This window comes from Squalius cephalus (genome assembly GCF_949319135.1).
Source record: "Squalius cephalus genome assembly, chromosome: 22".
Classification (NCBI taxonomy): Eukaryota; Metazoa; Chordata; class Actinopteri; order Cypriniformes; family Leuciscidae; genus Squalius; species Squalius cephalus.
Genome location: NC_137143.1, coordinates 13,588,413 through 13,604,293, shown reverse-complemented (window position 1 = coordinate 13,604,293; position 15,881 = coordinate 13,588,413). Strand labels below are relative to the sequence as shown.

General features: G+C 42.6%; 1 protein-coding gene and 1 long non-coding RNA gene across 2 annotated transcripts in view; one reads left to right on the top strand and one right to left on the bottom strand.

Annotated features, from left to right (window-relative positions):
- Positions 1-15,881, bottom strand: part of LOC307150368 — a 487,229-nt gene that overhangs the window by 150,920 nt on the left and 320,428 nt on the right. The gene's annotated exons all lie outside the window — the stretch shown is intronic.
- LOC307150133 (baculoviral IAP repeat-containing protein 2-like) lies at positions 13,488-14,831 on the top strand (the record flags this gene model as incomplete). The annotated part of the gene is made up of 1 exon (XM_079856978.1): positions 13,488-14,831. One exon carries the CDS (start codon positions 13,488-13,490, stop codon positions 14,814-14,816), a length of 1,329 nt encoding a protein of 442 aa, XP_079713104.1. The 3' UTR covers positions 14,817-14,831.

The following is a 15,881-nucleotide window of genomic DNA, read 5'->3' as shown; positions in this document are numbered from 1 at the left end:
AAATGAGGAGATTTAAAAAAGAATGGCTTTTAAATTGTTTGGATTTATTTACACAACATAATCCAAATAGACACAACAAATGGCAAAAAAGCACTTATTGAAAGACAGAGACCTTTGTGCCATTCCTAAAAACATTGTACATACCTTCAATTTCCAAGGTGTTTGATTTTCACTTTACCATGTTCATGTTCCAGAGACTCATGTGAATGTTGAAGTCGGTAGGACTCATCTGGGCCCTGAAAAAAAAGTGAACATACTGATATCAAGAGAAAGGTCTGCACGATTTTGGAAATAAATATTAGATTTTTCTGGTTAAAATTGCTTTTTAAAGTTCACAAAATACACACACACACACACACACACACACACACACACACACAAATGTTTCCAACAATATATAGTAAATGAACACCAGGTTTGTTGTGCCTTGTAGGCATAGGCTATGCGCAGTGCTGGGTAAAATAATAATAAAAATATTTCAGTAACAACCAAGCTAGAGAAAAATATATTGATTATCATGTTACTTCAAATGTTTCCATTCGTTATGATGATATGAAATGAGATAATAGTAAAAACATGAAGCCGTTTGGTGTGTTTTGCTTTTCAAATTTTCAAATGATACATTCAAACGCGATCGCGCTGCAAAATCTGATACATTCAAACGCGATCGCGCTCAAATATAAAACATTATGGTTACCATATACATATCTACGTTTGACCAGATAGCCACAAACACAGTAGGCCTAACAGTAAACACGGGTCTAAATATTATAATATTCCCCATATATCTAGCAACAGTTCAACTGCAACGTGACATTTATGCAACAATAACAAACATGTAAGAATTTCTTACCTTAAATCTTTCTTGTCTTCAAATTGCGTTCTTCTTCTTCTGAGGTAGCCTAAATCCAATGTAAGCTCAGGCGCGTCTTTCAAACTCGACGAAAAGTGAAGTGAAGTGTTTTGGTGTTTTGTTGTTGAGGTAACGAGCGCGTTCGCGTTCCATGTGGAGATTTGCATGTGAATATCTTTTGCGCGAGTGGGCGTGGCCAAATTAACTGTAATGAGCAAGCGTTTGAGAAGCTGGACATCTTGTTGGTTTTATACAAATTACTTAAACAGAAAATATTTGTTTTCGTTTTGAACCCGATCATTTAAAAGTACACACTTAAATGTTTATAAAGGTGTATGGCTCATAAATGTGTGACAAGTATTCGCTGAGTTTTGTTTCAGTTTATAGACGTGCTCAAGAAAAAAAAGTTCACCGCGACGGAGAGGCAGAACGCACACCCTGTTTATATTCTTTATTTTACAAAAGCACAATGTTTTGATTTGATTGTAAGTGGACACATACAAAAGTAGAAATATCACAGATTCTTTTTTTATATTTCTTTTTTCTGTATGACCATAAATGACGGAGTAATTTAAGTTTATAGTGCTACAATGTGGAGAAAATCCAGCAAAACGCGCCGGCGCGTTTGCCGACCTCAGAGGGTTAATAGCTATCTGTGCATTTCCTTATTTTAGAATCACAAAGTTTTGTTCATACTAAATTTATTTCAAAGCATAACCTTAAAAGTTTACATTAGATCTTTTAAAAGATTGTTTAAATTAAATCTTTAAAGTTTGAATACATGCGCATCTTCTATTTATCTTTTAGAAGATTACTGTAATGATTTTGTTTAACGGTGACCTAAAGTATAATTGTTATTAAACAATGTCTGTTCAAAAACTGTTGAAAAACTGTACTTAGTCGTCTTAAATCTCATTTATATGAAAAGATTCAATCAGCATTTTTTTATGGTGGGGGCCATAATGATTTTTGTACTGTAACTGCATATTCTATCCCATACACCTAAACACGACCATCACAGAAAACTACATTTGTACATTTTCAAACATGAAATAAATAAATAATTTAATGAAATGTAAACAAAGTTTTAGCTAAATAAATATATAAATAAAAACACCTTACATTTCCAGAGAGGTGAAGAAGTTCTTTATGCAACAGTCCAAAAAAGCAAACAGCCCCAGATCCTTCAGAGATAAACTGCAGTGTGAACTGAAGCTTCAGACCCGTACAGAGACGAGATGAGCCTCGGGGGATAATGTCACAGTAAATCTAGTCTGCGTTCCAGAGCATACTACATGCAGAGTTTTATACAAAATTCATTTAAAAGCATAACCTTAAAAGTTTAAATTAGATATTTTAAAATGAAAAGACTGTTTAAATCAAATCTTTAAAGTTTTATTAAAATCTGTATTTATCTTCTTAGAAGACTTATGTATTATTTTTACTAAACAGCGTCTGTTCAAAAACTTTAGATTGTTGAAAAACTGTACCTAGGCGTCTTAGATCTTATTTATACAAAAATATTTCAAACAGTATTTTTGTCCATACAACACGTTATCAAAGTTTGTCACAATGTTTTGTTGCTGCGATGTTTTTAAGAAATCCGAGGACTCCATATTGCTCTTATTTAGACTAAGTTGTATCATTTGGAAAATGACCACAATTATATTTTCATCTGTGGGTGGCTGAAGGATTTCCTTGTAGTTTATTAGTCTCTGAGCTGATGTGTTTAAATTGTGTCGTCTCGATCTGCCAGATCTCATGTTCTCTATTGATGGGGCCAGTCTCGTCATTGATGATAAACAGTTCAGTGTTTAGAGAGACCGACTGTGGTGCACTTCCCTCCAAAGTCCTCTCAGCGTCACACAGCATTCTTGATTTCATCTCATTCCTTACATTCGGAAGAATTTCTAAAAATCAGGACAAAGTTGGATAGTCATATTATTAACAGGAGCATCACACTTATGAATGCACAGTGTTCTACAACAAGAGATCTTGCCATGTTCGTTTACCGAGGTAGAGTGAGACACCTGAAAAACAAAACAAAAAATACTCATACATAAATATATATAACATACACAAATCATTTCTTAACTAAGCAACTGTTTCTTAAATGATCAGACACTCACCGCACTGATGTTAACACCACCATATATTGTGCTTTCTACCATGATTGGAGCAACTATTGTCCCACCATTCCTCTAGTCAACTGTGAAGTTAAGCTGATTAGGGTTCTGAATTAATGGCTGTCCGAATGATGTAGAATTATTATTATTATTATTATTATTATTATTATTATTATTATTATTATTATGCTGTCATTGTAGAAGGTTGTTAGGCTGTTGATTTGTCATGTTTCCAGAATGTGCACCATCTGTTAAAAAATTAACAATTAAATACACAACCAAAACCATGTAAACATTATAGTAAAGCTTATTGAAGATTGAGAAACATATTGACTACTAACAAAGTAAATTATAAATCTTTTCCTACGTTTGATATTCTTTTTTCTGATTTTTTTTTCACTATGGACTTGATCCTTTTTAATGCTGTTTTCTCTCCATATTTATTCTGCAGTTCCTCTACTGTGTCTTCCAACCTCTCTGTTGTTCTTCTCCAGCTGTGTTAACCAAAGACAAACAGTTAGAAGAATAAAATGTATGTACAATAGCAAAAATAAATTTGGTCATTAGTTGTTAGGGTTAGATACACCTGCAGACATATTCATACACCTGTTCACCTGTTTTCATTTAGCATACACCAGAGTTCGAACATTCACTTTTTCAAAGGCCGAATGATTATGTGGTCAAAATTTCTCTTTTTAACATAAGAGTTAAAAAATGTACACGAGTCACGACGCATTGCTTTATGCACCTGACCTGCGGGCTGATGAAGTATTTATTACATCTAGAAAACATGAATACAACAAACCGCACTTGGATGAATACATTTATTAGATTTATTTAATAATATTACCAGTTCCATATTATCTTTATTAAAAACTCAGACAATAAATTATTTTATTTTTAAATTTTACTGCATTCTTGTTCATTTCTAAATGTTTACTTTTTTATTTATGAATTATAACAGACTGATGGGAAAAAACGTCTCGGTTATGTATGTAACCCTCGTTCCCTGAGTAGGGAACGGAGACGTTACGTCGGATGACGACGAATGGGGTTTCGTTTAGAAATCCTATCACCTTCGAGTATATAAAACGAGCCAATGGCAAAGAAATGCCATGGGTCTGCGGAATTTGCATAGCGTAACTCCGCTCCACCCTGGGGGTATATAAGGAAGTGCGCTGGCAACATGCAGATATGTCTTCGCTGAGGAGCCGAGACTGAACTCAGGCGTTCCAGCGGTACAGCGGAAGTGGCAGGGAGACGTAACGTCTCCGTTCCCTACTCAGGGAACGAGGGTTACATACGTAACCGAGACGTTCCCTTTCGTAGTCACTCCGAGTTACGTCGGATAACGACGAATGGGGTTCCCAGTGTAATCACGCCACCTCTCGACTGTCTACCAGTGCCCTGCGTAAGTCTGAGCTCCCTGTCGTGAGACTAGCACGGACGAAGGAGTCCTACTTAACACAGGAATACCAAGGTACACTGGGAAGCATATCCAGTGGAAATATGCAATTATGCCCAGCCCGAAGGGGGGGACCTGGGATACACATATGACCCCGAAGGGCTGCATATGGAGATTCACTGGGGTGTCCAGCCGCAGGTGGAATATTTCAACCCCAGGGGTGGCAAGGTGGCTTGCCAAGGGAAAGACACATGCTCAAAGAGGCTTACAGTGGAATACACATGTGGGGGTCGCCCAGAGGGGGAACCATGCACATGGAGGCACCTTGTCAAGTGCGAAAGCTGCTCAGTTGCAAACTCTGGCGTTGACGTCGTCAGTGCTGGAGGAGACTCAGGGCTTATTAGGCTCACCTGAGGAAAATATCGCATGTATCCCGTCCGTGGAGAGGAATGGCGAGCAAGCGAAGACACCTGAGCAGAATCTCTTACCGGCTAGTTGAAGCGAGTACATGAGAAGAAACTGGCTCCACTCGGAGATTGTAGAATCTCGCGAATGTGTTAGGTGTCGCCCAGCCTGCAGCTCTGCAGATGTCTGTTAGCGAGGCGCCATGCGCTAAAGCCCAAGAGGATGCCACACTCCGGGTGGAGTGGGCCGTCACACCAAGGGGGCATGGTCGACCTTGCTGCTGGTATGCCAAAGCAATGGCGTCCACTATCCAGTGAGACAACCTTTGCTTGGAGAGAGCCTTTCCCTTCAGCTTCCCACCATGACAGACAAAGAGCTGGTCTGAGGTCCTGAAACACTGCGTTCTGTCAACGTAGGCACGGAGGGCGCGTACTGGACAGAGCAGTGCCAAGGCTGGGTCTGCCTCCTCCAAAGGCAGCGCTTGCAGGTTCACCACCTGGTCTCGAAAGGGTGTGGTGGGAACCTTGGGCACATATCCAGGCCGGGGTCTCAGGATCACGTGAGAGTTAGCCGGTCCGAATTCCAGGCACGCTTCGTCAACCGAAAATGTCTGCAGGTCCCCTACCCTCTTGATGGAGGCCAATGCAACCAGGAGCGCTGTCTTCATTGACAGGAACTTAAGCTCCACTGATTGCAGAGGCTCAAAGGGAGCACTCTGCAGGGCAGTTAAAACCACTGAGAGGTCCCAAGAGGGTATGAGGGAAAGACGAGGAGGATTCAGTCTCCTCGCTCCCCTCAGGAACCTGACGATCAGGTCGTGCTTTCCCAAGTTGGAGGGGTGGAGGCGTGCTTTCAGGGTGGAGGGAGACAGCCTTCGCTCCAACCCTTCTTGCAGGAAGGAAAGCACGACACTGATGGGGCATTTCGTGGGTTCTAGATTTTTAGAAGAACACCAGTTGACGAAGAGGTTCCACTTCAACGCATAAGCATGTCTCGTGGACGATGCTCTAGCAGAAGTGATGGTAGCCACCACCGCTGGTGGTAGGGTACTCAAACCTGCCTCGTCCCGTCCAGAAGCCACACGTGGAGGTTCCAAAGATCGGGACGAGGGTGCCATAAGGTGCCCCGTCCCTGAGAAAGCAGGTCCTTCCTCAGAGGAATTGGCCAGGGAGGTGCTGTCGCGAGGAGTACTAGTTCTGAGAACCAGGTGCGGTTGGGCCAGTACGGGGCAACCAAAATTACCTGCTCCTCGTCCTCCCTGATCTTGCGCAAAGTCTGCGCAAGAAGGCTCACTGGGGGAAACGCATACTTGCGGAGGCCCCGCGGCCAGCTGTGCGCCAGTGCATCCGTGCCGAGGGTGCCCTCGGTCAGGGAATAAAACAGGCCGCAGTGGAACGAGTCGTGGGAGGCAAACAGGTCTACCTGTGCGTCCCCGAACTGGTCCCAGATCAGCTGGACCGTCTGGGGATGGAGTCGCCAATCTCCAGCGAGAGGCCGAAGCCGAGACAGCTCGTCGGCCGCCTGGTTCAGGTCTCCCGGGATATAAATGGCACGAAGCGACCTCAGATGCTTCTGACTCCATATGAGGAGGTGGCGGGCGAGTTGTGACATACGGCGGGAGCGCAGACCACCTTGACGGTTGATGTACGCTACAGTTGCGGTATTGTCTGATCGGACTAATACGTGTTGACCCCTGAGCAACGCATGGAAGCGGTGCAGGGCAAGACGTACAGCCAACAACTCGAGGCAATTGACATGCCAAAGGCGCTGGGGTCCTGTCCAGGAGCCCGCGGCAGCATGTCCGTTGCACATGGCGCCCCAGCCCATGGTGGAGGCATCTGTTGATACAACAACATGCCTGGAAACTCGTTCCAAGGGCACTCCGGCCCGAAGAAAACTGAGGTTCGACCACGGGGTGAAGGTCTGATGGCAGGTCGGAGTCACTGGGACTCGGAGCGTGCCGTGATGCCATGCCCACCTCGGGACTCGATCGCGAAGCCAAAGCTGAAGTGGTCTCATATGAAGCAACCAGAGCGGCGTGACTGTGGCTGCGGATGCCATATGCCCCAGGAGCCTCTGAAATAGTTTCAGTGGAACCACACTCTTGCCCTCGAACTGACGAAGGCAAGTCAGCAGTGACTGCGCGCGCTCGCTCATAAGCTGCACGCACATGGCGACCGAGTCGATCTCCATACCGAGAAAAGAGATCCTGAGTTTGCTCTTCTCCCAGTTGACCCGAAGGCCCAGACGAGCTAGGTGCCGGAGCACTAGGTCCCTGTGTTCGCAAACCTGGTCTCGAGAGTGAGCTAGTATCAGCCAGTCGTCGAGATAGTTCAGGATGCGAACCCCGTGTTCCCGAAGGGGAACAAGGGCTGCCTCGACGACCTTCGTGTAGACGCGAGGAGACAGGGCTAGCCAGAAAGGGAGAACCGCGTACTGGTATGCCTGCCCCTGGAAAGCAAACCGTAGAAACGGTCTGTGTCGAGGAAGAATGGAGACATGGAAGTAGGCGTCCTTCAGGTCGATCACTGCAAACCAATCCTGCGGCCGTATGCACTCGAAAATGCATTTGGCCGTGAGCATCTTGAACGGCATCCTGTGAAGGGAGCGGTTCAAACGCGCAAGTCGAGGATTGGTCGTAACCCACCGGATTTCTTTGGTACAATGAAGTAGGGGCTGTAAAAGCCGGACCTCATTTCGGCTGGAGGGACAGTCTCGATCGCACCCTTCGCCAGTAAGGTAGCGACCTCCGCTCTCATAACCGGGGGATTGCCACTGACCATAGTGAAGTGGACTCCCCTGAAGCGGGGAGGAGACCGCGCGAACTGAATCGCGTAGCCGAGCCTGATGGTCCTCGCGACCCAGCGGGACAGCCTGGGAAGCTCTAACCAGGCTTCCAGGAACTGTACTAGCGGGGTCATGCGGACCACAGACGTACCCTCGGTGGTGCAGCGAGGCGGAATGACCGGCCCAGGCGTGGGTGGCATAGCGGCCCGGTGCGGGGGCACGGTCATTAGCCGCGTCCTGCCAGAGGAGGCCAGGGGAGGACCAGCGTCCCACGGGGGCATGCTCTGGCAGGGAACTGGCGACAGAGGGGGACGAGAGTGGCGAGGCTCGAGAGTGGCGAGGCTCGTGAGCGGCGCGCACTGTCATCCGGACACTCTGTGTGCTCAGAGATGGGGAAGTGAGTTCTTTCTTTAACCACATTAGGGTGCTGCCCGTCGTGGGACGAGCAGCGGGGTGGGGAAAACCAAGGATTCTCCCCCGGCCCTCCACCGGGGGAAGGAGCGGCCCTGCTACCGTCTCCTGGGAAGAACTCAACACCATCTCTGAGCAGCCCGTCTCAGGAGCGCCACTTGGCCTGGCATTTAGCGGGGCACGGGGCGGGAGAGGGCTGTGGCGCCTTCCTATGATGTCCTCCACGACGCGACCCGGATGGAGGCTGCTGCTGGGGCCGTGCGGGAGGGGTGGGAGCCGTAGGAGGGCGCCCTCGGCGGCGAGCAGACTGGGTGGAAATTTCTCCACAAATGCTGAAGCAACCAGGGAGAGAACACACACACACTGGCAAATCACTGCACAGATAAGCAGGGAATGTGCACTCGCTGGAACTCGCTGTCACACCAACACTTGGAGAGAGGCTCGTCTCGAAGAGAATGAAGAGATGAATCTCAGGATTGGCTGTGGAGTCAAGTACATCAACTTGGCTCCGAAGCGAAAACATATCTGCATGTTGCCAGCGCACTTCCATATATATACTAAGCGAAACCCCATTCGTCGTCCTCCGACGTAACTCGGAGTGACTACGAAAGGGAACATTATTTTGCTGTGACTTTTTTAAAATTTGTTTTATTATTATTCAACAATTTCTTTCTTTTTGTTCGTTTTTATTAGTTGTAATTTTATATAAACATTTAACTTTTAAAATAAAGGTTTTACAACAACATCACCATCTTCTGTTATATTTGGGCCTCCATGCTTATCTATTTACAGTATATGATATTGGTGAAGGGGGCCCACATGAATATTTTTTCAGGGGGCCACGAAATCTCTAGCAACGGCCCTGTTCACAGGAGCTGCTGAGAGCGAGTTCCAGCTGATAACGGTCATAAAGTGCGAGATAAGGTGCAAGTAGCTAAACTAAACATTTCATATTTGACAGCTGTTTTGAGAAATGTTAAACAACGACAAAAATAATCAGGCAAACTAATCAACTTTTTTCTAATTTCACCATTTTGAACTTAAAATAGGCCTATATAATACATGTGATTTAATGTGAGAGGAAAAGAAACAAATAACAGCCATTTTCATCATATTAGGCATAAGATTAATAATGAATGTGTACATATTGTGAATTAATTTAATAAACATATTTACCTAACATCCATAGCCTTCAGTAAATTAAGTTCCTTTTTATTTTTTATTTTAACTCTGCCCCCTGCTCTAGTTAGAACATTGGAGCGCTTAAAAGTGTGGGGCTCAAAATAAGTTTCATTTGGAACTCTTTTATAGTTATTTTTATCAAAAAATATATATGTTGATAATGATTAAAAACTTCAGTGCCCTTTGAAGGCACCATTTTAGATAGTTTGGCGTGCATGGGATTGTGTGTCCATATGCTAGTGAGAGAGAGCGTCTGGTGCTCAGAAATACATTCTACAATGATAGAAAAAATATAAAATATGTCTTCATTAAATGCCTATTTTTTATTCTATTCTTTAATCCACACATAAAATAGTTGGATACTGCGTCACTCCCACACACTTCATCACCCACACACTGACACATCGCATCGTAAGCGCATAATATCACCTGCTCAAGTACTTCTTGATGAGTTTCTTCTGTATTAAACAGCGAATCTTCTCAGTCAGATTGTCGCAAGATCTCAGGAATCCTCTCACACTGCTCGTGTTCACGCGCTCCATCGCTGCACTTGTGTGTGTGTGTGTGTGTGACTCGAACGATTCAAACTTCCATAAAGCCAGGGTTGCCAGGTCCCAGAAATATTTCCAGCCCAATGACAACTCAAAACCCGCCCAAATGGAATGAAAACTAGCCCAATTTTCCCATGTCCAATCAGATTAGACAACGGCTGGATTATTAACTTCTGTCTTCAGCATCTGATGATTATAGATATTATCCGATATTATAGTTACTTTATTCCTTTATGACTCTGTTTTTCGGTTCAACATTTAATATCAAATTAGAGGTTATGGTTTTATTGTTTTACACTTCTCAAGCGATTTCTGTTTGCTTTAAACAAGCGACTTTTTATTTAAATTTTTAGATTTGATAGAGTATTTTATATTTTGGAGGCTTTTTTGTTAAAGACCCTATCCTTAAAGGTACGCTGTGTAGGAATTTCTCCCATCTAGCGGTGAAATTCTATTTTGCATTTAAACGAATAGTGCTCTCTAGTGCCTCGCTTTTTCAAATGCGTGTTGCAACTGCGGTAGCCGTTATGTGTCAAGAATCTATGACAACATGTCTTCCAATAGCACATCATTGAGTTTAACTGTAAATGTTCTACTGTTATGGCAGCTATATAATGATTTACACGACCAAGCTTGTCATTTAGACCGTAACTTTGACTTACCTGTCGAGAAGAAAGCAGACACCTTCCCTTTCAAAGTCTTTCTCCTTCATTAGCTCTTTCCACCTGTGAAAAGCTATCCCGATATTTATTTACATACCGATAAATTAAATTTTAGCTTTTTGGCGACGAGGATTCCTTCTCCTGTGGCTCGGCATAAGTATGATCCTGCATTATAATTTACCGTGCAGTGCAGCCTTTCAAATCTGCCGGGGGCAGTATCAATGCCTCCCATATGGTCTAGTGGTTAGGATTCCTGGTTTTCATCCAGGCGGCCCGGGTTCGACTCCCGGTATGGGAAGATGTTGGAGATTTTCCTTTGCCTCATGTAAAATTCTGTATTGCTGTGTCTCAGTCAGAACCCAGGTCAAATCAGGATAAATCAGGTTAAATTAGGTCAAGGGGTCTGTAAGGATGAAAGAGTACTTAACAAGCTCAGAGAGAAGATGTGTATAGGTAGTTGATAAGATGGTACTAAAAACGCTAATTAAAAATGATGGATGGCATTACAACACTGCAGGTGCAGAGAATCATGTGACCCGAGATATTCCTTAAAAATGGGTATGGCCAAAGATTTTCCACCAATAGAAAAATGTCTCCGGGAAAGATGATGCTAACGGTAGCGAGATCTTGAGGTGGAGCAAGAAGAGAAAAATAGCTGATTGGCTACCTAGTGATAAGAAAAGGTATAAGACCTGAGGTTCCGACCATTGCAGATCAGATGAACAGCTGCATCTCACTTTGTTGCTTGTCAATAAAGTTACTTCTTCTGACACCTGGAACGTCGACTCCTGAGAGATTTCTTCGAGACCCAATTTGAGGACTTAGAATTTGCTACAACAAAGACAATTTTTTTATATTGCCAACAAAATTCAAGTTATTCAAGTTCATCAATAATCATTTTTAGTTATTCATAGTCTTACAGGCCTACACGAACTGCAGAAACAAGCAGAAGATATGTAAAAACTCATAAATGCTGTTTCAGTACTGAATCATTTTCACAAATACAATTATATTGAATTCAGAAAATTTCACTATGGAATATTTACTTTATCTATCATAATTTAAAATTAGTATGTCATCATTTAAATTTTTCATATCATAATTATGACGCATAGTCATAATTTTAATTTCAACTTTTTAAGTCAATTTCGACTTTTTGTCATAATTATTACTTAATTCAGAATTACAATTTTTGTCATTTACACCTTTTTAATGTAATACTTAAAATGTTTTTAAGTCATAATTTGGTTGTTGACTATAGTAGTGTTGCACCTGCATGTCCACTATCTCGCTTGTGAGAGTCAGAGTGTGTAAAGTAAACTCTCAAGTCAAGTCAAGTCATCTTCATTTATATAGCGCTTTTAACAATGTAGATTGTTTCAAAGCAGCTTTACAGAGATAAACGTATAATTTAAGGTAACAGAGAATGTTTTGGCTTTATAGCAGTTCTTTAATAAAGTTATTTTACAGCTAAAGTTAGTTTTGATTGATTCGCTTCCGTCGCAACGATCATTTGTTATTAAATTAGGGGCCGCCAAGACGACACCATTCTCTCTACAGACTTTAAACGCGATCCTGTGAGAAACGCTGATGGCGTTCACATGCGCATTAAGAATTGGTTCTATAGTTATGTGCATTTGAATATATGTGTGCAGGTTTGTTATTCCCTACAAACCAAGCCTAAACAAATTACTGGTGTTTCCTTATAGTTTTGATTCAGAATTTTATTTTATTTTATCAATTCGGGGTAGATACGCAAATTGAGTTTTCCCGACGACGCTTTATCTGTAGAGTGGGAAAGGGATCCTCCATAGGGAGAGACTAGTTGGCACTTCAGCACTGCGTTGTCATCGGGTCCAGGCGAAGGGCCTTCGTCAGATCTGGATACGGCCTGGATCCGGCAGGCAGCGGGAAGACCTCGGGATAAACAAAGACACTAAAATTAGCGTAGATGCCATTCTTCTCATGATGTAACAAGTACATCAGGATTTATGGGAAGTGTTCCCGGTTCCAGCTGACCTAATCTATGCAGCCTAACACTGAATTATAGAAGTCTATAATGTATTATGTGAATGCTATGTCAAAGAGATGTGTCTTTAATCTAGCTTTGAACTGACAGAGTGTGTCTGCTTCCCGGACAATGTTAGGAAGATTGTTCCAAAGTTTTGGTGCTAAATAGGAAAAGGATCTACCGCCAGCAGTCGATTTTGATATTCTAGGTATTATCAACTGGCCGGAATTTTGAGATCGCAATAGACGTGAAGGACTATAATGCGTTAAGAGCTCGCTCAAGTACTGCGGAGCTAAACCATTTAGTGCTTTGTAAGTCATCAGCAATATTTTAAAATTGATGCGATGTTTAATAGGGAGCCAGTGCAGTTTTGACAGAACTGGGCTAATGGTCATACTTCCTGGTTCTGGTAAGAACTCGAGCTGCTGCGTTTTGAACTAGCTGTAGTTTGTTTATTAAGCGTGCAGGGCAACCACCCAGTAGAGCATTACAATAATCTAGCCTTGATGTCATGAAAGCATGAACTAATTGTTCCGCATTTGTCAATGAGAGCATATGACGTAATTTAGATATATTTTTAAGATGGAAAAATGCGGTTTTACAGATACTAGACACGTGACTTTCAAATAAAAGACTATTAGTGTTATTATCACTCTCATTAGTGTTAGTAGAGTATTAGTGGACTGGTAGGGTTAGAATAAGTTGAGATATAGTTGAGTTACTTATAGTCAGTAGAATATCTGTTGGGGGGCATCACAATAAAGAGTTAGCAGATATTAAGCACAGTCTATTTTTTCAACCATTTCCAAGATGTGAATACCTGAATTTTTCAAAATGATTTTTCAAATGATACAACTAATTTGCCCGCTGTGTACAGAACAGAAGAAAGGATATTTTGTGGTCTTGAACAAAATTAGATTTTGTTCTTGTTCTTTGTTCTCATTACATTTTTTAATAAGATGATGTGTTCTGTCATGGACGACTAGACACTAGGCATGGGATGTCCGGCAGAGAGAAGGGCTTGAGTGGACACGCCCACCACGGCATCCGTTTCAGGCCAAACGGAGGAGCGGGTGGGTTACTTAAACCTGGGTATGTCTCACCAGGATATGTCTCACCAGCAACCTCCGGCTTGTCACAATCCTGTCATGCGTCGGGAACAGAAACGCCTTGACACCTTTCAGAATTGGACTCTTACTACAGTAACTCCAGCCGAGCTTGCCAAAAGTGGTTTCTACTACCTTGGCCAGGGCGACAGAGTGGTTTGCTTCAGTTGTGGAGGCCAGCTTAGCGACTGGGAACCGGGAGATTGTGCAGTATCAGAGCACAAGAGGCATTACCCCAACTGCCGCTTCGTTCGAGGTGACTGTGCAGATAATGTACCTTTATCTGGTGGCGGCCTTTCCAATGTATCTAACTCGGCAATGAAACAGTGTGAAGAAAGGTCGCTCACATTTGTCAACTGGCCCTCAAAAATAATTGTTCAACCAGACCAATTGGCTAAGGCTGGTTTTTACTATGTTGGTCGTAATGATGACGTGAAGTGCTTTTGTTGCGATGGTGGACTAAGATGTTGGGAGTGTGGTGATGATCCATGGGTAGAACATGCTAAGTGGTTTCCAAGATGTGAATACCTGTTGCAAGAAAAGGGCCACGAGTTTGTTCATCAGATTCAAGCAAGATTTCCAAGACTATTTGAACAGCTATTGACTAATGGAGACAGCGACTCAAGAGAATTTGTTGATCCACCTGTTGTACACCTGGGTCCTGGAGAAGACCGTTCAGAAGATGCAGTGATGATGAACAATCCTGTGGTGAAGTCTGTTTTAGAGATGGGATTTGAGCGTGGCCTGGTGAAGCAAACCGTTCAAGAGTTGGTGTCTGATTTACTAAGTGCAGAAGATGAGAAGAGAGAGGAGGAGCGAGAAAGTAAGTTTCTTACTTTTCTTAAGAAACATCATCTTGCCATGTCACAGCCCCTAAAAAGTGTGCAGAGCTTAATGGACCATCTTCTAGAGGAGAACGTCATCTCACAGAAAGAGTATGACATTATCCGTAACAGCACTACAGTCAAGCAGCAGACAGGGCAACTCATTGAGTTAGTCCTGTCGAAAGGAAATGCAGCAGCAGAGGTCTTCCGCAACTGGATCAAGAAGAATGATGTCTGCCTGCTGAGAAAACTGATGGCCCAGACAAATGAAGCTGCATCACCGAGTCAAGATCTTTCAGACTTGCCTATGGAGGAACGGTTAAGAAGACTTCAAGAGGAGCGCACATGCAAAGTTTGCATGGATAAGGAAGTGAACATTGTCTTCATCTCCTGTGGTCACCTAGTTGTGTGCAAAGAATGTGCGCCTTCTCTGCGCAAGTGCCCCATATGTAGAGGATTGGTCAAAGGCGCTGTCCGTACTTTCCTATCATAAAGTGAAGATATTCATCATCCAAGTAACAACAGTTTTTGAATTTGCAAATTTACATTTACATTTAACTTGATGAATAAAAACAATGTAACCAATTCAACATATATTTTGAGTAGATAACCGATATTATATTCTCAGAAAAGGGTTTCACCCTGTGTGTTTTCACACTGATTAAGGATAGTTCGGGAGATACAAGTAAAAAATGATCTTATACATCTTATACGTGTAATAGATCATAGCTACCAGTAAGATCATGCTTTGAATTAAGATGAGTAAAATTAAATATTCGCTCAAGACCAACTTTACTTATCACACATTGCGTCTCTGAAATTGTGTGGTGATTTTCCAAATGATACAACTTAGTCTAAATAAGAGCAACATGGAGTCCTCGGATTTCTAAAAAACAACGCAGCAACAAAACATTGTGACAAAAATACTGTTTGAAATATTTTTGTATAAATAAGATCTAAGACGCCTAGGTACAGTTTTTCAACAATCTAAAGTTTTTGAAAAGAAATAAGAGCAACATGGAGTCCTCGGATTTCTTAAAAACAACGCAGCAACAAAACATTGTGATAAAAATACTGTTTGAAATATTTTTGTATAAATAAGATCTAAGACGCCTAGGTACAGTTTTTCAACAATCTAAAGTTTTTGAACAGACGCTGTCTTCTAAGAAGATAAACAGAGATTTTAATAAAACTTTAAAGATTTGATTTAAACAGTCTTTTCATTTTGAATTTGAACAGTTAGTATAAACTCTGGATGTAGTATGCTCTGAAATGCAGACTAGATTTACTGTGACATTGTCCCCCCGAGACTCATCTGGTCTGTAACTCCTCCTCTAGTCTCTGTGAGGGTCTGAAGCTTCAGTTCACACTGTAGTTTATCACTGGGAGGATCTGGGGCTGGGTTTCCCCATGCTGCCTTGAGCGCAGCGCGATTTTATTCACGCTGCTAGGCAGCCTGGATACCATGGACTAGATTTTCCCCTCAAATAGGGAACCAATCACAGAACGGGGAGGGAGCAGCAAGACGATGACAAAGTCTATGTGACACATCGAAGCA